General features: G+C 37.5%; 1 protein-coding gene across 6 annotated transcripts in view; it reads left to right on the forward strand.

The window, feature by feature from the left end:
• The window catches only part of dnah9l (dynein, axonemal, heavy polypeptide 9 like), a 427,363-nt gene that overhangs the window by 273,538 nt on the left and 129,015 nt on the right, over positions 1 to 24,810 (forward strand). For all 6 annotated transcript variants that reach the window (XR_006312134.1, XM_043693606.1, XM_043693607.1 and 3 more), the window contains exons 55-61: positions 1,752 to 1,894; positions 11,474 to 11,635; positions 13,884 to 14,117; positions 14,516 to 14,662; positions 15,207 to 15,320; positions 15,412 to 15,555; positions 17,755 to 17,937. Coding sequence is in view for 5 of the 6 variants with exons in the window: in XM_043693606.1 (XP_043549541.1) it covers positions 1,752 to 1,894; positions 11,474 to 11,635; positions 13,884 to 14,117; positions 14,516 to 14,662; positions 15,207 to 15,320; positions 15,412 to 15,555; positions 17,755 to 17,937 (1,127 nt within the window). In the remaining variant the exon portion in view is untranslated. The remainder of the gene's footprint in view (positions 1 to 1,751; positions 1,895 to 11,473; positions 11,636 to 13,883; positions 14,118 to 14,515; positions 14,663 to 15,206; positions 15,321 to 15,411; positions 15,556 to 17,754; positions 17,938 to 24,810) is intronic.

Below are 24,810 nucleotides of genomic sequence, written 5' to 3' on the forward strand. Positions count from 1 at the left end.
CATGGAAAGTCTAGGATCAGAGGGCATAGATGCTGAATAACGGAACACTAATTTATGTCTCAGATGAGGAGGAATTTCTTCTCTGAGGCTTGAGTGTCTTTGCCACTCCTTACCGCAGAGAGCTATGGGAGCAGAGTCCTTATGTATATTAAAGTGCAATATAGATTTTTGATCAGTAGGGGAATGAAAGGTTACAGAGAAAGTGCACATGAAGAATGTTAGATCATCCATGATCCTAGTGAAAGACGGAGTATGCTTGAGGGGCTGAACAGCATAGTTCTGTTCCTATTTCTTATAATCTTATAAACTGTGTAAGTATAATGCATACTTTATAAAGAAGCCTAATCTGACTTTTTGAAATAAGGACCCCATATTAAAAATGATTCCATGTATCATAACTGCTGTTGTTGATTCAATGTCAGTCAAACTGCACACAGTTTACCTTGGCAGCAATTATAAAGCGAAGCATTTAGGATTTCATTAGTCTTTGCACCAGACTCTCGATGTGTAAAAATTAAAGGGCACCATAAAAATTTCAACACAATTTACTTTCCTTTGTGAAACAGTAATTCATCAATGTTAGTATAGCAACCATTTTAAGCTTTTAATCTGTGTATGACAGGATGTGAAATTTTTTTTTAAAGCAGTCCTCCAAGAAAAACTCTAGACACCAGAGTAGGGGAATTCTCAACCAAAGGGAGAACAGAAAGAAGGTTTTTCAGAAATCAGCTTCAGTTCTGTTGAAAGAATGCAGGTGATCTGCAAGCGCCATAACCACAGAATCAGTAAAGAGAAAGAAATGTTTATTCTACTTCCCAAATCCCACACTGCTTACTGAGATCACCGGTTCAAGCAAACTCCTACTATTCAACTACATAACTGTCATGATTATTGAATTCTGGCTTCTGGTTTTCAACCCCTTCACGTCAGAAAGGCTAATCTTCAAACAAGTGACAGATCTGCAGTGATAACTGTCTGATCTTACTTTTATCATTATGCATATCGTCCTATCCATTCCTACTCTTAATTTTTGTATTTTTAGCTAATAACAGTATTAGCTTTTTACTTGGCAATTTTCAGATAGAGTTGTGCAGTAACTAATCTTTGATCTTGATTAAGAATAAAGCTTTGCTATTGTCCATTTATAAATTAGAGCATGTTGAATAAACTAAAAAGGGAGCTAGAGCTGAAAATGTGTTGCTGGAAAAGCGCAGTAGGCCAGGCAGCATCCAGGGAACAGGAGAATCGACGTTTCGGGCATAAGCCCTTCTTCAGGAATGGCCAACATTCCTGCAGACCTCACTTTCTCCCCTAAAAAGGGAGCTAAACAAGCAACAAAAATTCAAGTTTGCATTTCACACAATGGGTATGCTAATGTGGTCATGACAGTAGCTTCATGCAATAATAATACATTTATTATGTATAATGCATCTGGAATAGTATATTAAACAATTTTGGAGTTATATCCTGTAGAGTAAGTCTCCATTCAGTCAACGCTTTCAAATTAACTAACTTGTAGTTTTGCCCACTACCACAAAGATTTTCTCCTCAATTCTGAATGCAGCTCTTTTTGCATAAATTCTGTAGGCACATTTTCAGTTTAATTAATGGTTTATCTTTACTCACTATGGTTTGGCAATATTAATAGGTTTGCTTATATTTGACCATAGTTTCAATCTATTTTAATTTCGAAAACTAAAGAAATATTTGTACTGAAACTTTCAACACACAAATGTACTATTGTGTTTCAGGGGATATTCCAGATTTGTTCAATGATGATGAAGTGGACAGTATTATATCTACCATGAGAATGGAGCTTCGAGGTCTTGGATTATTGGACACCAGAGAGAACTGCTGGCATTTCTTCATTGACCGAATTCGCCAACAGTTAAAGGTCATCCAACATTATCCTTATTTCACTTAATCTGTTAATTATAAATGATATCCAGTATACTAATTTCCACTGCATCATTAACATTTAGTTATACTTCTATGAGGAAAATAAGTTATATCATGTTCCAATATTAGAAATGTGTATAGCATGAGAAAGCTATGTAGTTGAATTCTTGATTTAACAAAAAAGTGAATATGTAATATTTTCTCATAGCAAAATTCTGTACCCTGCCATAGCTTATTTTAGTTTCTATTCTCACAAAGGTGTCAGGTGAATGTTAATTATAGGGGAAAGAAAATAATATCTTTATTGTTAAGGCTATCTTTTGTCAGCATTTTGTATCTTTAGCTATTTGTCAGTGATTAGTATACTTCCGCTGTTGTATATTCTAGAAGTATTATTTTGAAAATATTAGAAATAGTGGATTTAATATTGATTTTATCTTTTGCTTTGGCACATAAACAAGAATATTTTTGATCTGACATTTAACACTGAGATTCAGAACAGGTTTTAAATGGTAATATTTCATTAAGGTTTGTAAAATAGTCTGAAAAAGAAACATCTATAACTTATAAAGTTTTATCAATAGGAGGAATATCTGATAAACTAATAATTGTGATTAAAAACAGAAAGTGTTAGAAATACTTAGATGGGACTTGAACCAAGGCCTTCCAGTTCAAAGGCTGGAACACTGTGCTGTGAAGAATATTGTGAACTTACTTGCACTGACATGCCCAGCACCAAGGTTGATGTAGGGGGTATTGCTAAACAAAGTGTTATTTTTGGTGATCAAATGACATAGGGAATTTAGCATGAACTTCTCAATCTTTGCTTTATAATGTTTTTTCATCTTTGAGACATCCTTAACCTTCAGATTCTCACCACAAGACAAAGTTCTAACACATCAAATGTTGCACCTAGTCTTGTCTGCTTGCCTCACCAGTTGAGCTGTCCAACAAGACTGCACAGCTTCTCCATTCCAACCTTGGTGGTAGCTGAATGTTTTTTGTATGGACCTGGCACAAGCAACTTTAGGATTGACATGCTCCAAGTAAGATTGTTGATGTAGAATTACTTCTGGCTTGGCCTGCTTTATCTCCAATTTTAAAGTACAAGAAACTTGATTAACAATTTTATTGATGATGGAATTTGAATTCAACATACCAAAGAAATCTGAAATTAAGAGTCAAAATCTAATGATGACCACGAAAACCATTGTTGATTGTTGGAAACACCCATCTAATTCACTAATGTCGTTTAGGGAGGGAAACTGCCATCCTTGCAGTCTGACCTATGTATCTTTGGACTCACAGCAATGTTGTTGACCCTTAACTGCCTTCTGAACACTTAGAGATGGGCAATAAACACTGGTTTATCCAGCAACATTCTCATCCTGTGAATGAATAAAACTTCTTCCAAATTTAAGCAAGAACATTCTTTTCAAATTCATTAGTGCTATTCGTAGAGATCATCCATGTGACTCATAAAGTTGCCTGAAAGTTCTTTACCACTTGTCATGCAGGATCAGCTTTGAGTTCTGTTAGACTAACTTAAGGCCTCTACCAAAAATTACTCTCCTAGGGAAACACCATTCAAACCAAAAATGCGTTTTGTTAAACTTCCAGATTTTCCCTTCTATGTCAGATGCTTCCTTCCTTCAGAAGAATAAACTTTTCTTTCTGAAGCAGGTTCCTTGCAGGAAAATTGCTTTTACAACTATGGACTTGTACCTCCATGAATCAGGAGCTAAAATAGTCAAAATAAAATTCAAAATAACTTTTACAGCTGTAGTTGAGTCAGCATTCTGTAAAACCTCTGGCTTCCAACCCAGCCTTGACATTGTAGGTTCTATTCATTAGGATTTCTGTTCTGTTCTGCTCCATCTTTCTGACAAAGCAGGTTGACCATTATCTGCAAACTCTGAGTATACACAAATTCTTTCCACTTGCCTAACTATTACTATTTTATCTTCTAATATATTGATGGCTACAAACACGTCTTCATCAAGGGGACTTCTGCTTCTGATCTGCTTCTAAGAAGTTTGGCACTTGTGATTCTGTCCCCTTATTGGGCTGTACCTCTCCCTTATTCAGGTGTCTGTAGATTACTCCTCACAGACTGTTTACTATCTTTGCTTTTTACTTTACATGACCTTTTCCACTACCTAGTCATATCTCCTGAATTATTGCAGGTAGTTCTGGGATATTGCACATTTTGGAGTAGAGAGTGTACTGCTGGAAAAGCACAGCAGGTCAGACAGCATCCGAGGAGCAGTGAATCGACGTTTTGGGCAGAAGCCCTTCATCAGGAATTTTGTGCATTTTGGCAGTGTGACTTGACTATAACGACGCTGAGGCATTAGAGAATGATATTTTCGAGAATGCTTGCCTCTGTTCCCAAAAGTGCAATTCCAGCGGTGGTAGTTTCATGCATTTTGTTCTGCACATGCATCGATGTTTACCCTGAAGTCTCTGCACTGTTCCCTAATGTGCTATTCTGCACATGCGCCAGTGTCAGCTGCCAAGAGAGCAAATTCCTGTGGTAGGCACACTACTTCTAGGTTATCTCTTTCTTTGACAAAAAATGAAGACAAGAATAGTGACAAGAATGTTAATAAGCATCCTGGTAATAAAATTGCAGGTGGTGAGTGCAAAAAAAAAAGGCTATAACAATAGAAAAGAAGCTAGATATTATCAAGCATTTTGAGCATAAAGAGAGAATATGTGATATGGCTCGTTTAACAAGATTGAGGGAGTCTACCTTAAGCACCATTAGAGGCAACGCTGAAAAGATTAATGCCGGCAAATCTGAGAGGTCACAGCTAAAGGAACTTGAGGAGATGGAGAGGCTTTTATGAGTTTGGTTAGAAGATCAAACCAAAAAGCGATCTGGGACAATCTTTCTCAGCATAAAAGAGAAAGCCTTATCCATTTATGAAGATCTAAAGGAAAATGTTCAAACTCCTGCTGATGTCTTGCCTTCAATGGTAGCAGTGGGTGTTTTATTGCTTTTAAGGACCGCCGGGCATTCCATAATGTAAAGTTAATTGGTGAATCTGTTTGTGCAGACGTGGAGCATACGCTGGTGTTTCCTCTCATAGTAATGAAAATTGATGAAGGAGGCTACACCTTGGATCAGATCTTCAATTTAGTTGAGACAAGTTTATACTGGAAGTGAATGCTAGCAAGAACCTACATTTCTAAGAATGAAGCACATACTCCAAGTTTTAAGGTGGCAAAGGATTGTATGGCTGTTCTGCTGTGTGTCAATGCAAGTGGTGACTTAAAACTTAAGCCTGTGGTAGTGTATTACTCTGCCAATATATAAGCCTTGAAGAGTTACCTTATTGCGACTCTAAGCGTCTACCTCAGGTCAACCAAAAAAGGTTGGATGACAGGGCAAAAGTTTTCTGACCTTATTGTTGATGTTTTGGAAGATGTTTTTTGACAGTATTGGAGGCAAAAATATTTGGATTTCAAGGCTCTCCTCACCCTGGATAATGCACCAAGCCAGCCTGCCACCATTGGTGACCTTTCTGAAACAAACTACCTCCAAACATAACTTCTCTCATTCAAGTTATGGACCAGGGTGAAATATCAGCTTTTAAAGCTTATTATTTGAGATACACATTCAATAGGCAGATTGCAGCTATTGACTGGGATAATAGGACAGGGTTCTTCAACTTTGGAAGAGCTTTAACGTCAAAAATGCTGTTGACATTTTGGAGGCTTAGGGTGATGTCAATAAGGTCTGTCTATATGCAGTTTGGTGGTGGCTTCTCCCAGATTTTTTTCAAGATTTTAAAGATGTGAACCATCAGAAGAGCTCCCAAAAATCAAAGAGCATTGTGTTGCCCTTGCAAAACAGGTTGGTTTGAAGAAGTGGAAAGTGAGGCTATTGAAGAGCTAATTAAATCCCACTGTGAAGATCCCTCTACAGCTGATCTACAACAGCTTGTCACTGAGAGGGAAGTAGAAACTAGAGATGAAAAAAATGAAGTCCAGCGTACAGGACCATGAGAGCTTTCCACTTCTCTTTTGTCTTCTATCCTGAGGAAAATTGAGAGGCAGTTGCTGCTCTTAGAGGACAATGACTACAACACAGAATGCTGCAGGGTAGCAGTTTGTTCAATAAAATATCATCTGGTACCCTATGAACAACTTCTTCACGACAGAAGGAAAAGGGCAAAGCAGCAAAAACTGGATGTCTTTTTTAAGCCAACCACCAAGAAAGAGCCAGAAGATAATCAACCACAGCCATCCATTTCTGCAAACACAACTGCACCTGAAGGTGGTGATGATGATCCTCTGTCCCTGCATTAGCAATATTTTTCAATGTAATATGTTAAATATACTTTTGTTTCATTAATAATTGTGATTTAAATCTTCATTCAGGCTGTGCTATACTTTGTGTTAGGCTTTTGGGTGATCTTTGCGTGATTGTGAGTGATATGTTTTGCTGGTCTGCCCCTAACACCACTTTTCCCATACGCCCCATTATTTCTATCAAGCCATTTTCTATTAAGCAAGGTTTCACTGGAACACAACTATGGCGTTATAAAGAGAACTACCAGTACTTGAATTCGCCACCTTGAACTGACTTTAGCTAATCAATGGCTCTGGCCTCTTGTCTTTCCTCCTGAATATTTAACCAGTATTTACATGTGCCCACAAACGACTTTGCTTATCCCACTAAGTGATCTTTCTTCAGTGATCTAACTGTTGGGTGGTACAATACATGGGAACCTACTTTCGGCAGATAATCCAAAGATGAAATTGCTTTTTTTTTTGTTCATTATGATTAGTATATGCATCAACCACAGCTATCCATTTACTCCTTGAATTATCAGATCCATCCGTAGCTCTCAGATTCCATGGGCCCATGATGTACAATGGGCCTCATCATTACCACCTCCCACATTGTCAACTTGAAAATTCATATTGCAATAATAATATTGTGAGGAATATGCCTTACAGTCTGATTTCCATGTTGTTTTATTTGAGTTTTGCCATCATGTCCTGTAATTTTTCTCAGGCCCATTCCTTACACCCCTGCCTCAGGTTGTAGTCCAACAGATTATTTAAAATCACAAGCTTTCAGAGCGCTGCTGTTTCATTACCCGATGAAGGAGCAGTGCTCTGAAAGCTTGTGCTTTTAAATAAACCTGTTGGACTATAACCTGGCGTCGTATGACTTCTGACTTTGTCCACTCCAGTCCAACATTGGCGTCACCACATCATGGTTTCTTTAATAAAGCATGTTACCAAAATTGAAGTCTCCCTCACGTGGTCTTAAGTGATATCTTCATGCTTTCCAATTTTTTTTCCTGATGCATTGGCATTGATAAACACTTCAGCACTGCTTGTTGAGCACAACAGGCTTTGATTTAAAATGATATATTAGATACACTTTGCGTTTCCAAAGGGAAGAGAATTCGATTTATAGTATTTAACATGGAGGTATAGTTAACAAGTTTGCAGATGACACCAAAATTGGAGGTGTAATGGACAGCATAAAAGGCTACCTCAGATTATAACTGGATCTTGATCAGATGGGCCAATGGGCTGAGGAGTAGCAGATGTAGTTTAATTTCAATAAATGTGAGGTGCTGCATTTTGATAAAGCAACCAGGGCAGGACGTATACACTTAATGGTAGGCCCTGGGGAGTGTTGCTGACAAAGAGACCTTGGAGTGCAGGTTTGTAGTTCCTTGAAAGAGGAGTTGCAGGTAGGCAGGGAGGTAAAGAAGATATTTGGCATGCTTGCCTTCATTAGTCAAAACATTGAGTATAGGAGTTGGGACGTCATGTTGTGGATGTGCAGGATATTGGTGAGGCCACTTTCAGAATACTTCATTCAATTCTGGACTCACTGCTTTAGGAAAATGTTGAAATTGAAAGGGTGCAGAAAAGATTTACAAAGATGTTGCCAGGATTGGAAGGTTTGGTTTATAGGGAGAGGCTGAATAGGCTGTGGGCATTTTTCTTTGGAGTGTCAGAGACTGAGGGGTGACCTTATCGAGGTTTATGAAATCATGAAGGACATGAATAGGGCAAATTCCTCAGGTGGGGGAGCTCAAATTGAGAGGGTATAGATTTATGGTGAGAGGGAGAGTTTTAAAAAGGATCTGAGGGTGGTGCATGTATGGAATGAGCTGCCAGAGGAAGTAGTGGTGGCAGGTAGAATTACAACATTTGAAAGACATCTGGATGGATATATGCATAGGAAGGATTTAGAGGGATATGGAACAAATGCTGGCAAATGGGACTAGGTCAGAATGGATAGCTGATCAACATGGACAAGTTGGACTGGAGAATTTCTTTCTGTCATGTATAACTCTATGCAGTTAGGATTGGCAATAAATTCCAGCATCCCATGAATGAATAATTTCAAAAATCCTCTGTCTGGTTATTTGATGTTGAAGATTAGTGACTTTGGTTATTTTAGGCTGAACTGGGTGCTTCTGCTGAGTTTGTTGATTAGATGGTAATAAAGTTGACGTTGATTTTTCTTTATTTCTGGAGACAACAACCACTAGGTTCAGTTCTTTAAAATCTGTCTGCAGTACATAGTCATCAGCAAGTTCAAAACCAGCAAGTTGAATGGAGAGAGAGAAAAGGAATTCATTCAGGTCTTGCTTTGTCAGTGCTGCTTATGCTTGTGACTTACAGCCAAAATAGTTAAACAGGAAAAGATTGGCTTATCACATAACCCTCTCCCTCCAAATGCCCAGTGATCCAAATATGCTCATGGCTATTAGATTTCTGATGTCTGGCTTACATGGTTAGAAAACATCTGGGCACACTTGTTTAATACCAGAGTCCCATTATCCAAGTGGTTCTAGATGGGGGCACGGGGCTCAGTGGTTAGCACTGCTCCCTCACAGTGCCAGGGACCTGGGCTCAATTCCACCCTTGGGCAACTGTCTAAGTGGGGTTTGCACATTCTCCCTGTGTTTGTATGGGTTTCCATCAGGTCCTCCGGTTTCCCCCCCATAGTCCAAGGATATGGAGGTTAGTTGATTTGGCCGTGCTAAATTAGTGTTCAGGAATGTCTAGGTTAGGTGCATTAGCCGTGGGAAATGCAGGGTTACTGGGATACTGTAAAAGGATGGGTCTGGGTGGGATGCTGTTCAGACAGTCAGTGTGGACTTGTGCCAAATGGCCTGTTTCCACACTATAGGAATTCTGTGGATTTTATCTCAGGACTTTTTCCCTATCAATCATTAATTCAGACATTGGTTGAGATGCTTTGATAATGTGTTGAAAGGAAATGGTCACCTTTTACCCTCCTTCAAGTTAATTGTTCCTGTTGAGGTATTGCAGACAGGTTTTATACATTTAAGGTGATTTAAGAATATAGAATGTACAGTGATGCAAATGTAACTATTTCTGAGACTTTGATTTCAAAAGATTGGAATGTGACTTCAGCTCTTTTAAAACAAAAATGAATTAGTGGTTTCTGGCAAGTACATTTAAGAATCATTTTTGATATAAAGCATGGTCTCACTGTGGCATACAACTGATAAGCCGAGTGAAATTGAAACTACAGCACCCATGGTTGATGTAAGCAGAACTGTTGAAGTTCGAACCAAAGCCTTCACCAGGTGTCAAACATTCCCCTCATCAATTAAGGTGCAGAATAAAACTGCAGACAGTCTCTGCCCTCCCCTTCACTGTTTGATCATGCAGCATTGCCCTTCAATAAGAAGGGCACTGCTTGTCACTGGCCACTTGGGTGTTTCCTTTCTTCCTGGTGGTGGAAATTGAATAAAGATTTGTACCCTTGTGTCTTTCACTGTGTTTCACACCTGCACACACACAACATGGGTGCTGGGGAAAATAAGCACTACAGCAGTTAAGCGGTAGTGTGAGGTAAATAAAAGAGGAAAAAAAACACCGAGCATGTCAAAGAACCTGTCACTCTGAGAGTTGCCTCTGAGGGAGCTGGATCAGTGTGAGAGGAAAAAAAACTGCAGACACTTCGACTAACTCAGCAACAGCTAATAGAAAACAATGAAAAACTAACTTGAATTATTAAGAATGAATATTCAGGTTAAAAATTATACTGGCTGCTACAATCAAATCAGTAACTGATGTTATGATCTATCTACTCTGCTTAATGCCAATGCATGCTCCCATCACCCATGCTAATGTTATGATCAAAATGACCCCCCCGCAAAGCCAGTACCAGAAGTAAACACAAAGAAGTATGGATGCTGGGAATTTGAAATGAAAACAGAGCAACGGAGGAACACTGTAGGTCTGGCAGAATCTGTTGAGAGCAAAACAGAGGTCCATTGCCCCTTCATAAGAACAGTTCTGACAAAGGGTCACTAGACTCAAAACATAACTCTTTTTCTCAACAGATGTTGCAAGAATTGCTGTGTTTCTTTGGCACTCTGTTTTTGTTTCAGTACCAGTGGGCGGCACGGTGGCACACTGCTGCCTCTCAGCGCCAGAGACCCGGGTTCAATTCCCGCCTCAGGCGACTGACTGTGTGGAGTTTGCACGTTCTCCCCGTGTCTGCGTGGGTTTCCTCCGGGTGCTCCGGTTTCCTCCCACAGTCCAAAGATGTGCAGGTCAGGTGAATTGCCCATGCTAAATTGTCTGTAGTGTTAGGTAAGGGGTAAATGTAGGGTTATGGGTGGGTTGCGCTTCGGCGGGTCGGTGTGGACTTGTTGGGCCGAAGGGCCTGTTTCCACACTGTAAAGTAATCTGTAAAGCAATCTAATCTAATCTAAAATGTGATTATGCAGCATGGATGCTATTTTGGCCATACTGAAGGTATGGCTGCTATGGAATCGAATTTTGCAGCTAAATTAAATGTAAGTAATTTATGACTAAGTGATGTTTGAATATAATTTTGAACCAAATACTGTATTCTGAGATGCATAGAATCCCAAACAAACAAATCAACATACACATCCACAACACAAACAATATTGCAATTTCCCTCAGCTTTTTCAACTACTTAATGTAGTGTTTTGAGGAGGAGAACAATTTAACATCTTTGAAAATTTGAAACCCAGATGTTTCCCATTACATTTCTCTCTGCCATGTTTGCTGTCTCAATGACTGCTTTATTACAGAACTGGAATTGAATTCAAGACAACTTAAAAGTCCTAAGGACATCTTTATATTAAGCTTACCATCAACCTATTTTCCATTATGAATGGTGGCAGTTTCCACAGGGGATCATCCGTTCGTCTGTTGTAACTTTATTGAAAAAGCCTCTCAACCCCAGAAAAACTAAATAAATGCTTTGTTTTCTTAGGATTCCTGCAGCTTTTCCCCAAAGTTATGAACATTGATGTGACATACTGCAAAATAGTTCACTTTTTCTGTAGTTTATACCTGTAGAGCCAGCCTATTAATATGACAGTTGCAAGGGATACTGTTTCTAGTCCGGTTTCATAAATATTAACATTGATGTCTCTCCTCACTGCATGTTACACCCAATCCTTTTCACCATAGAAGAAACTCTTCTAACAGTCAATTGAATGTATGGAACTACAACTCAAACATTAAAGCATGTTTCTCTTGCACATAATTTTAATAGTAAGCATGTATTTTTCAGATTGTTCTATGCTTTTCTCCTGTGGGATCTGTACTTCGGACGAGAGCAAGGAAATTCCCAGCTGTAGTGAATGGCACAGCCATTGATTGGTTTCATCCATGGCCTCAAACAGCACTGGAATCTGTAAGCCATAGTTCTATTGAAAAAATTGATGGACTGGAGGTAAACTTCATGTTGTTTGTGCATTATATTGTGCAAGATAGTGTTTGCTGTCTTTCACCTACAGAATTATTTAATCATGAAATTAAAAATTGATTTTCCTCCTAACAAACCCTGTAGACCCAATAAATGATAAGTAAACTGATATTTCATTCCAGAAGGCAAACAAATAAATTATTTCTGTAATAAGTTGGTCATGAATTGATCTCATTAGAAATTTTTGGGTACAAATTTCCAGTGATGCATTTACCGATACTTAAATAGATAGTGATATTTTATTTTCAAATGTTTTGTGTATTTTTAAGTAGAGTACCAACAACTGAAAAGCATTTCATAAAAAAAACTCAGATCAACCAAAAGTTTCACTTGGTTGAAAGGATATTTTTATAGTAATGCTGTAATATCCACTATTCATAGTCTTTCCTGATATAGTTCAAAAATTAATACGTTAGTCTATTGCATATTATAGAACCTTAATACTGAAATATTACAGTTATTAATTCCACTGAAACAATACAAAGGTGACATCTGGATGTTTTTTGCCTGTGTTTAGCTGTTGATATAGCTTCATTTCATATGAATGCAAGTAATTGCAATCCTGCAAATCTTGGTATCTAACTGGAAGTACAATTGTTTTACATGTGGAATTTCACAGTACAACTTAAGAAAATCCTTTTTACTGAGTAATGTAATGTAAACTTGCTTTAAATGCATATCCAAGTTTTTTTGTTACATTTACAGACTCAAAATTATTTTGTTTTTGCATATCATTTGTGCACCCTGCAGTTTTTTGCAATATTAAATGTTACATTAACATTCCTAAGAAATTTAAAAACCGATTTCTTCAGTGAAGTTGCATGTTTGTTAACTTTACTTGCATTCCAATAAGGTAATAGAAATTTATGGCTTGTCAGAGTTAAATTGACCCCATATTTTTTAATAAGTTAAGAAGAATGACAGTTAATTTATCTAAAATGGGAGTATATTGTCCCAGAATGTATTGGACCTGGAGGCATGTTTTAAAGAGTTTTTTAAACACTTATGATACAGTGTGCATTAGTGTGAAAACTGAGTTTAGAATATCCCATTAATGACGCAATGATCAGTTACCAATGGAAATAAATAATTCATGATGAAGGAAATTACTCTAATTAGCAAGCAGTTCTAGTCCTTTGATAAAACCCAGCTCTAATTCCGTGAAGGGCAGGAAATGCTGTCATCAGTCAGCCCTGAAAAGATTAGCATCTATTATGAATGAGGTTAGGCACCCTAGTGAAGCCATGTGTGTCCTGGAGACAAACTTAATATGTTCAAAAACGGGGCACAGTTAGTCTCACCAACACACCATGACTCCTGCTGTGCCATTGTGTATAAGTACATGCACATAGCCACAGTCTGATCATTCTTTTCCTGTCCATCATTCTGACAACTGTGAAAATACATTTTCCATGCAAAGTAGAAATAGGGCAAAAAGTATTTGTATAAACAGCATGGCATGTCAAAGAATTTGTTTGATTCTTCGAATGAGATCTTTGAAATGTAGCTGATTATTCTAGAAGTATTATATATTTTTAGTATTGGAATGAAGAATGCCGATATTTAGTAAACTATGTTTCATCTAATTTTTCTTCAAAATAGATGAAGAATTTATAATTTTTTTATTCATAATGTAGTGTAGCCATTTCATGTAATGTTCATGTTTGTTTTGTGATAGTGTATAGGCCAAAATAAAGTTCTGTAGTTTTGTTTCGCCTCATAGAATCTATCTCTAAAATGCTAAATCTTATAAAGTAAGTTGTTAGTTTATAATGTCTTGATATTGCAGACAAGAAATTTGCTGGTGCATCATTAGATCACAAGGCACCCATCATAACAATAATATCTTTTTGTTGCATTCAGAATTAAGATTTAATTAAATGTAAATGCATTTCAAACCATTTCATATAATCCTGATCAAAATACATCACATACTAATGACTAAAGTTAAGTGTATTTATTAATGCATATATGTCCACATTTTATTGTTACTATAAACCTGTCTACTCATTCTGTAGCTATTTTTAAATGCTCTATTAATTTATACAGTTAACATTTACACTGATCTAATTTAGCTAATTTATGCAGTGTACTGAAAAATAATACAAAAAATGATTTAATACACTTATAAGTACTTTAGTGTTGTCTGTAAGAGGTGATGCGTTTTTTTACAGTTTACAATAATCACTTTCCTACTATTTTGTTTATCTTCTAGACTGAAATGAAATCTTCTATTGCCCAGTTTATTGCTTATGCACACATATGTGTGAATGATGTTAGTGTGAAATATCAGCAGAGTGAAAAACATTACAACTATACCACTCCAAAAAGTTTCCTAGAACAAATTAAATTGTATGAAAACCTGCTGAATAAGAAAAGAAAAGAACTAACACAAAAGAAGGAGCGCCTGGAGAATGGTCTTCAAAAACTACAAACTACAGCTTCACAAGTGAGTGTTGGAACAAAAATTGTCATGGACATAATTGCATAGCTGAGTGTGAAAAGGTATATCTTATATTTACAAAATTTAGTAAGGATTAAGTAATTTTAATGCTATGATTTATGTAACTAAGCCAAAAGTAGCATCCGTTACTGCTTATCGTGGCCATTTTTCTCATGTGTATTAGGGGAGAAATATATAACTTTGAATGTAGCCATGGAGGACTGAAAATAATTAAACTGCTTAACCAAGGCACAAAGGAATTCTTTACAGTTCCCCAAATACCAACTGCTTTTAACTTTCTGACCCTAAAGATAATGGATTGTCTCATTATATAATAAAATTAAAAGCTCAGTTACCATAGTCCTTTTTAAAAAACAGTGCATGTCTTGGTTTTAATTATCTAGGTAGATGTTCTGAAGGCAAAACTAGCTATTCAAGAAATGGAACTTCACCAAAGGAACAAAGATGCTGAGGCACTGATCACCAAAGTAGGGCAGCAGACTGAGAAGCTGAATCAAGAGAAAGCGATTGCTGATGCTGAAGAGCAAAGGGTATATGCATGAATGAGGACAGTTTGTCCAGACATTTTGTACACAAGAATATGCGTTTTTAAAAAGTAGTTGCTGAGGTTTTCAATGTAGTTCATAAATTGCATACCTATAGAATTAGTGATCACAGAGAATGTTTTAGCCAGACTTCTTTTTAACCAAAATGAACATGCCTCTGTTTTTGTGAGATGGTAAAATACAAAGGTAAAATGCATAAGATTATACTAATTGATCAGTATTTATGAAATCATTTACATAAATCACATATAATTGGATACTGCTTTCCTTTATTGGTGTAATATTTAACAGCATATCTTGAAGACTTGCATTTCTGAAAATAGACAATTAAAAGTGCAATAATATAGTAATGTATTCAAATTGGAAAAGTAAAACCCAAATGATAGACTTACAATGTTTTTTTAAATTAACGAAAGCTATAATATGATTTAGAGAAAATTGGCCAAGTATCTTGTTACATGCAACAAACTTGAATTTTAAAGAAGATAATATAAGTCAAGTAACAATAAACCTTCAAGTATTATTGCAGGTGACTGCCATCCGAGCAGAAGTGTCTAAGCAACAGCAACAATCTGAAGAAGACCTTGCTAAAGCTGAGCCTGCACTTTGTGCTGCAAATGCTGCCTTGAACATACTAAACAGGGTATGAAGACCAGCCTACAATACTTTCAGGAAGCATCATTAGCATTTTTTCTTAAATTACAGAACATTTTGTTTTTTTTTCCTATTTATAGTCAAATTTGACAGAATTACGAACTTTTTCAAATCCACCTGCCATTGTTACCAATGTTACTGCTGCAGTTCAGGTGCTTTTAGCTCCAAATGGGAAAATTCCGAAAGATCGAAGCTGGAAAACGGCTAAGATGTTGTTAAACAAGGTAACCTAATATTATTAATCAGATGTCAGTACTTCTAAGTTAAAAACATAATTCAATTTTTAAAATCAAGATAATGTTAGTATTAGTATGATAGTAAGACAAATCTAAAGTTAAATTCAGCATTTTTACACTGTGAAACAGTTCAATATATTATTCTCATTTTCTTTTTATTATGCTGCATTTATAATTTGAATTTCACAATGCCACAAATAATTCAGCTGCCAACAAAATGCCAACTAAAATATTTCTGGGCATGCTATAGATTTGTTCTACATTTAAATGAAACATAAGTTAAGAGAATGTATTTATAAACATATGTAGAAATAATTCACTGAAGTAATTTTTGCTGATAAGGCCTGCAACCTTAATATGTGAAGAAAATTTACTAAATATCACATTGAAAAGTCTTTGGTCTGGAAATAAAATCATTAACAGACAAATTATTCTGTGCAGTCATAATCACGGATTTTTATAATTGATTCTCTTCACACTATGGGGATGCTGATAATTGATTCTGCATAAAAAGACTAGCATGTTGATTTATGTGTTCATGAAAATATGAGTTAACATGTTATAATAGAACTGCTTAGTACAAAATTAATAAAATTTGAATACTGCATTGCTTGAACTTCATATTTGGTTCTTTATAGTGTCAAGTTCATGTACACTATATCCAATTGAACAAAATACCTGGTAATGTCTAAATGTATTTTAAATATTCTTTTGCTATTTTCACAGTATACAATATAATGGTCACTGATTGTATGTTTTGTCCATTCTTTCTTTAAGTATGTTAAAGGATTACATTTTTTGAATTGTATTCAAACTAAAAAGCTTAAGAATGGACATCTGATATTTACATTGTGAGGTATATGTACTGAACTGTGCCAAAATGTGTAGTTTTAATTTGTACCTAATTTGAAGTTATTTATCAAGAATGTGATGCTACCTGTATATTTCCATTTGAAACAAGATTGGCAGTACTTGAGGCCACACCCTACACCAACATCTGCAATCCCCCCACCGCCCTGCCGTACCCTTCCCCAACCACCACCATCATCACCAAACTTCATCTGTGTGTATGGTCGCTGTCTTACAAACACAGTTTATATCCATTCACATCATTTATTTTCATTCAGTTTACTGATATATACATTTCTGGGTTTCCTAAGAAGAACATTTAAGGCAATTTTAAAACCAATACAGATCCAAATAAAATGTGCAAGAATTATTACTAGAATACTTACATGGTTAACAAATAGCAGACTTAATGCATTTTAATTTAATCAATTTGATTTACATTTCTGTCTAACAATGTAGTTCTGTATGCTTATCCCCAGGGCTAGGCTTTCAAACACATCTGCAATCACTTTTTATTGTAATTACTCATTGCCATCATTAACAATAATTATTTTTGATCCAGCCTTATTAAGTAGAGTAAACATCAGTACTATACCCCTGAAAAAGTAAAATACACAGCATGACTTCATGTCATGCCCCTGCAACTAAAAGAAACTAAAACAAAAACAGACATCGTTAAGTCAAAATCAAAATTACAGCAAATAAAATTTATTGTTTTTGTCTAGCAACTTCAAACTGCAGTTGTTTTGCAGATACCAGCCTCAGCCTGTATCTCAAGACTTTGATCTACATTTGAAAACTAAACCATGCTGCTTGTTGCATCTCACTAAGGATTGCACTGAACTCCATGACAAAACAAATCCTTGCCACTCAACAATGTCCACACACCAGACTGCTTTTTAATAATGTCAGGAGAGCATAACATGATCATTACTTTTCCTTTGCAATAAAACTGCCAAAAGTATATTTGCAAAGTTTTCAGGGACCTTGTATCAAGATTGTGTAGCTTAAGCTTTATGACTCTTCACTCAAAGCACTTGGGAGTCGGATATCAGATCAACCTAATCTGCCATTTTTACATTGGTGCGCACTTTGCATTAACAGGTAGTAAAATGACAGCTTATTTGCTGGGAATCTAACTACATTGATAGTAATACATTAAGATCTCTAAAATCAACTAAAATGAAAGCAATCTTAAAAGTGTTTAACATTAAAATAATGATTTAAGATAACAAAAGCTTAATTAGTTTGCTTTATTGTTGTGCATGTGCCTTTAAACAGAGAAGGTTGCTAAGTTACTTCTATAACATTCAATTGATTGATTTAATTTTGTCTCAGGTGGATGATTTCCTACAGGCTATTGTTAACTTTGATAAAGAGCACATACCTGAAGCTACTATTAAAGTTATAAAGGAAGAATATCTTGAAGATCCTGAGTTCAATCCAGAGTTTGTACGTACAAAGTCATCAGTTGCTGCTGGACTCTGTGCTTGGGTTATAAATATTATTCAATTTCATGAGGTAGGGATCTTAAGCGTTTTAACCAATTTTTAGTTTTGCACCAAAATATGTTTTTATAATTCTTTTGCTAGGTTTGAGAATTTCTTAAAAAAAACTTTGTTGAAAGAGGGATTGAATTTTTTGGGTAATGATGGTTGCCCTATTTCAGTGGGCAGTGGGACCCAAGGTAACATTACTGCTAGTAGCCCATCAAGAAGCCACCAAGCTGCTGATTAGTTAAGCACAGTGACCCAACACCAGGGAGACAATGCCTCAGTGCAGGGATCCCTTGAACAGGGACAAACTGGGAGCCATTGAGAAGTTTGGGGGAAGCGGTCAGTTCTGGTGATTGATATGGACACAAGTTGGTGTGCATATGACATCTTTGCCACAGAGGCTGACATTGCTGTTAGGTGTTCTCTTGAAACACCATGGAATTTTCATAAAGAAAAGCCCCTTTTCCAGAACTTGTTGCGAGGTAGCCAGGCTTCACTGGGCAGTCTTCCCACAGAATGGGAGGCCTTCCTGATATCAGAAAAGTTCCTGCAGGGATAGGAAATGTTACTACCATGGGTAATCTAGCACACTGCAGGGAAAACTTTAGGTTGTAGTTCTGATGCATTCCCTACCATTTTGCCTGTGTTCCCTCCACTCAGCAAATACAGAATAGACTAGGAAAATTCAGATCTTGCAGCTCCAGAGTTTGCATTTATCCCCTAAGTGCCTGTATCTACTCCTTAGCTAATATGCCTAGCCTAGTGTGCTACTTAAGTAGTGTAATGCTCATGACTGTTTTTGTGGCTGACAGCAGCTGTGCTGATAGTTCTCTCTCTACATTCTTCCTCCAAATTCAGATATTTGCATCTGTATAGCCATCTTTCAATTGTATGAGCTGAAGGGAGACTCCAGATAGAAAACAATGTTGTTTTGACATGGATGCAATTAACTATTTCAATGTCCTCAAGTTAGGTTTGTTTTGTCTTAAGGTTATTGGGTTTTGTTGGTGTTACTGAAGTAAACAGCAGCTCCAATTTATTCCACCTAGTGACATTGAACTCAAAAATTAGAAACAATAAAAATAAATAATAACCGAAACATTTAATTTCCATTTGTATCAGCTGTCAAATGTATTGAAGATCATTTTAAATAGTCAAGTTTAACCCCAGGAGACACCAACTACATAAATCTGGAACACTGTAATATTAAAAGGAAGAAATAGTTACAGTTTTTGCAAAAATATAAGTACATCAAGAGTTTGGTCCAGATTTTACAACCAGCAGCGCTCAAATGGCATTTTCCATTCATTATGCGTACATCTGCCCAAAGACTTTTTTTTTGGACTGTTGCATGGCAACAGATAGTCATCAGAAACCTGATAGAGCATATGCCCTCTACAGAGAATCTGGGCATATGCGAATGTGTGTTTTCTCAACCAGTTAAATTATAAAAGCAGTATTGAGACACAAAAGAGGAGAATTTCATTCTGGCAATCCACCTGCTCCCTCCCTCCCTCCCTCCTCCTCACAGCAGGGGATGGGGTGTGGCAAATGATGAGTTGATGTGACTGCAACAGTTCAGGAGCCCATTATTTCCATCAGTTTTGCTGTAGATGTTTAACTCAGCTACAGAATTAATATCCTGCTTTTGGGGCTCCTGATTACTGACCGACTGTGGCTTAATAACTTGCATCTCTCAATGGAAGCCTCTCAATTCAAAGGGACAGCGTCAATGCTAGAATGGTTGCATCAAGCATTTCTTTAAAAACTGCAGAATAAGAAATAATTTCCAGAAGAACGCTAATATTGAGCTGTGTGATGAAACTGCTGCTGAATATGTTGAGGACTAGAAGATCTGCAGATAGCATGAAGAGACCAGCTCCAAATCAAACACGTAGGAATGGAGCAGTTGTGAAAAAGGAGAGATGTGATCCCTCGGGGTTGGACTCGGTGCTGCAAAGGGTTTCTTAACATAATTAGGTAAGGAAAAGTAAGTGATAGGATACTTGGAGGTTGCAGACACCTCACTCCAATTTCCCTAAAATTTGCCTCATAGCACTTCTCAGGGGCTGAAAAATAGACAGCAGTGGAGAGTCTGTCAGAGACTCAAGTGCAGGACCCTCCAAATTTGGCTCAGCTGAAATGATCAGCAAGAAGAAATGGATGTAGTTCTGTCAGCATTTCTAAAGTTAATGTGCATCCCTGGAGAGAAATTGGAGGGGTCCATCTCCAGCATGAGTGCCATGATATCTCAGGGATTTGCACTGATGTCCATTTCCATAGAAAGCTCAGTGTCCACCTGTGTGAAAATTCGGATGCAGCAGGTGATGTGCATGTTGGATCACATGAAAGTCTACACACATAACCAAATTGTGGAAAGTCTCACGATGCATGATCAATACCTCACTAAACTGCAGCCCAGTGTTCTCCAGCTAGTTGCTGGAAGGCAGGTAGTTCTTGAGAGGGAAGATGGAGAGAGTGAACATGGAAGCAGCTCCAGGCATATGCACTTCTCATGCTTTGTTCCCCCTCTTCCTACACAATCTCAGCCCTGTGTCCTGTTTCTTGCCCCACTGACTGAGTCTGCATTTGCCCATATAGATGTGACAGTCTTTAGTCAAACATTTATAGAAGTCAGACCCAGAGGTTGTCTGTCATGGCATCTCAGCTGTCAAAGCAGAGGAACGTCTAACCTGTTTTCATCTCTGCTATGACTTGGAATATGTCATAAATTAGATCTGGTATTCTCTTTTATGAAGCATCCTAAATAACCAAGTCAGGCATCAGCTTTTGAGCCATGTTTGACATCTGTGGATGTTGGTCCAACTTCCACGGGGTCATATGTAGCTCATTTTCCTCAATTGTTTGTCATTACTGGAAGACTGCTGTTCACTCAGCATTACCTTTGTCACTCGCGTGAACTTCTCTATTTTAGAAAATGAAGGATTGAACGTTTTCACCAGAACTGTAAAGTCTGGGACATCTTTGTCACTGACACCATGGTTACGATTCTCTTATGCCCAGAAAGGAAATCTCAACTAGATTCTTCCTTCAGTTTGAGTTCCACAATTAGTCTAGGAAATCCAGTGAAGTCTTCTACTAGTTGCTGCTTAACCAGTCAGTCAACAATGGATTGTTTCTGACCTAGTTATTCTCTTGACTCCAGTTGAATACTTCTGCTACTGCAAGAATGTTGAAGCCAGTATGTGCTCATAGGCTCAAAATTGGGGAGTGTTGATTGTGAGCCACCATAAACATTTTAAATTCTTATACATTGTCTGAGTTGCAATGTTATTTATACTATACATTTAATCTTACAAGTTGCTCTATCTTGGCCATGTAAATTAATCATGATGGCTGTAACCTCTTCAGCCATAGCATCTGATCTGAAAGGATAGTGACAGTTATTGTTGTATCAAGTTATTGTTGTATCAGTTATTGTTGTATTAGCCAGATCCCCATTGATATAAATTAACTTTGAAAGTTGAGTTGATTGAATCGCTATTTTCATTCAAAGCAATGATTCCTCCAAGGAAAGCCTCTGGTATCTTTTCTATGAAGGTATATTGTCTAATATAGGTACTTTTTCTAATAATGGTGGAAGCTCTACCATGTACACACCTTTGTGTATGATCACCAGTGCTTTACTGTTTTGAAACTGTCTTACTTTTGTACATTTTTGGGATGTGACCTTCAGTTTACAAATATAATACCTGTTTGTCATGGCTAAGCATTGTTTTTCTGCGATGCTGTATTGTCTTACTGTGCTGGAACATAGAACAATGCAGCACAGGAACAGGCTCTTTGGTCCACCATGTCTTTGCTGACAATGGTGCCATTCTAAACAAATCCCATCTGCCTGCATGTGATCTGTAATCCTCTATTCCTTGCCTCTTAAACTTTGCTACCGGTCTGCATCTGCAACCTACCATCCACTTTGTGAAAACTTGCCTCAAACATCTTCTTTAAACTTTCTCCTTCTCACCTTAAACCTATGCCCTTGTATTTGATATTTCCACCGTGGAACAAAGACTTTAACAATCCATCCTACCCATGCTCTCATAATTACATATAATTCTATAAGGTCGCTGCTCAGTCTCTAATGCAGTAATGATAACAATCCAAGTTTGTTCAATCCTTATAGCTAATATTCCAATCCAGGCAACATCCTGGTTAACACTTCTTTTGCACCCTCTCAAAACCTTCACATCCTTCCTATTGTGTGGGGATCAGAACTGCACACAATACTCCATATGTGGCCGAACTAAAGTCTTATATAGCTGCAACATAACTTGCTAGCTTTTATACTTAATCCTCCGACCGATGAATGCAAACATAACAAAGACCTTCTTTATCACCTAATTCACTTGTTTGGCCACTGTCAGGGAGCTGTGGACTTGGACCCCAAGATCCCTCTGTATATCAATGCTGTTAAAAATGCTGCAATTAATGTATTTCAACTCTTTTGTATTTCAAACTTTTGTCTTTCAACTCCTAAAATGCATCATTTCACACTTGTCTGGATTAAGCTCCATCTGTCTTTTCTCAGTTCAACTTTCCAACTAATCTATATCCTGCTATATCCTTTGACAGTGTGGTGCTGGAAAAGCACAGCTGGTCATGCAGCATCCGATGAGCTGGATGATGCCTGACCAACTGTGTTTTTCCAGCACCACACCCTTGACTCTGATCTCCAGCATATGCAGTCCTCAGTTTCTCCTATATCTTTTGACAACGTTCCTCACTTTCCACAATTCCACAAATTTCCAAGCATCTGCTGTGTTGGCTAGGCACATGTCTATTTACAGTGTCCTAAATATTGGATAGGTTCTGCTGCTGTCCTGAAGTAGGATTGTTCTTCTGCTGTGGAGCATGCATAGGCTATGAACCTTTGGTACAGCACATGGGTGGTGAGCCCCAGAGCAGTGTGGGGAAGCAGCCCCAGAACAACACATTGAGAAGCAGCCTTGGAGCAGCACGCAAGCAGCGAGTCCTGGGTGGAGACCTGCGTGGGGGAGGCAGCTGTGGCACTAAGCTTGGAGCAGCTGAGTGCCAGTGCAGAGCAGACTGGGGCTTGGAGCAGAGTGGGAATGGTTGTTGGACTGGGGTCTGGCGTAAGTGGTCAGACCACATGCGGAGGCTCTGTGCTAAGATGTTACACTGTAAAGACCATTTGAAATTTTCTATCTTACTAAATTGTTCAACTGTGTTTTAACTTCTTTTTCAACTCTGTAAGTAATGCAACTGCTTTATTTCTCTGCTGTATCCAAGAATTGTACCTAGGTATTTGTACCTAAGATGTCACCATAAGAAGAGAGACATTATACAAACTTTTCACTGTCCTGCTACAATGGAGTATAGGTGACAATAGAAGGATATAGTATTGTATTGTATCTCAGGATAAATCTGTGACTTTCTCGCTTCTGCTTCTTGCACAATTTGAAAATGTTACTCCAAAGTTAAATCTTCTTTTGACTGTAAGAAATCTGACTATGTTTCATCAAGAATTCCAACAACCATTCTATCTCTTATTCTGATTTTAAAACTCCTTAGTCACAGTAATAATCAAAAGCTTTACAGACATGTTCAAAAGAACCTGTGCTTACTTTAATATTCTGACAATTGATATTATAATATGCTATAGGACCACTGAAATCAATATTGTAGTAATTGGTTCAGCTTCAAACTCAGTGTTTAATTTTGACACAGTTGTGTTCTTAACAACTGCCTCCTTCAAGATAGCTGATCTGGTTCTCTATTGTCCAACTCTGACCTTGAAACTTCGCAGAAATATTATTTCTCCATTCATTTCCTCTCAGTCGGCTTATTAATACTTATTACTGTAAAGCTCTTCAACAAGATTACAAACATGTAGCATTTTTATATTGTTTGTAACCTAATTCTAAACATGCATTCTTGCATTCATCAATGCTGCTGTAAAGTTTGCTAGATATTGTACAACAGCACAATTGTAATAATTTTTTTGTCCTCCAGTCCTTTTGTACTCTGAAGTAGTACTGCATTAAATCGTTCAGTAAAACTTTAAATTCTATTAGTTGACTGTGCTGTAACAATGTACTACTTTCAAGGTTTTAATTTCTGTTCTGATGCAATACTGTATATGTGAATTGCGTGCTGGGTCTCCCCACCATTTTTAATAATCTAAATGGTGGATTCCTACCTTTTTCAGGGTTTTCTCACCTTTTGCAATCAAGGTAGAGTTCTTCCACTTTTTCATGAATGACATGGATGTTTTCACACCTTTCATTGTCCAAAACACACTGCCCTGCACTTGTGCTCAAATTTTTTAATGAAGTTCTATGGCTGTGCTATTTATAATTTTACTCTTGCAATTGTGATTTAATGGCTGAGTCTCACTCATAGAACATAGAACAATACAGCACAGAACAGGCCCTTCGGACCACGATGTTGTGCCTAACATTTGTCCTAACTTAAGCACCTATCCATGTACCTATCCAATTGCCGCTTAAAGGTCACCAATGATTCTGACTCTGCCACTCCCACAGGCAGCGCATTCCATGCCCCCACCACTCTCTGGGTAAAGAACCTACCCCTGATATCCCCCCATACCTTCCACCCTTCACCTTAAATTTATGTCCCCTTGTAACACTCTGTTGTACCCGGGGAAAAAAATGTCTGACTGTCTATCTATTCCTCTGATCATCTTATAAACCTCTATCAAGTCACCCCTCATCCTTCGCCGTTCCAGTGAGAAAAGGCCTAGCGCACTCAACCTATCCTCGTACGACCTATTCTCCATTCCAGGCACCATCCTGGTAAATCTCCTCTGCACCCTCTCCAAAGCTTCCACATCTTTCCTAAAATGAGGCGACCAGAACTGCACACAGTACTCCAAATGTGGCCTTACCAAGGTCCT

This window comes from Chiloscyllium plagiosum, chromosome 7 (genome assembly GCF_004010195.1).
Source record: "Chiloscyllium plagiosum isolate BGI_BamShark_2017 chromosome 7, ASM401019v2, whole genome shotgun sequence".
NCBI classification, from domain to species: Eukaryota; Metazoa; Chordata; class Chondrichthyes; order Orectolobiformes; family Hemiscylliidae; genus Chiloscyllium; species Chiloscyllium plagiosum.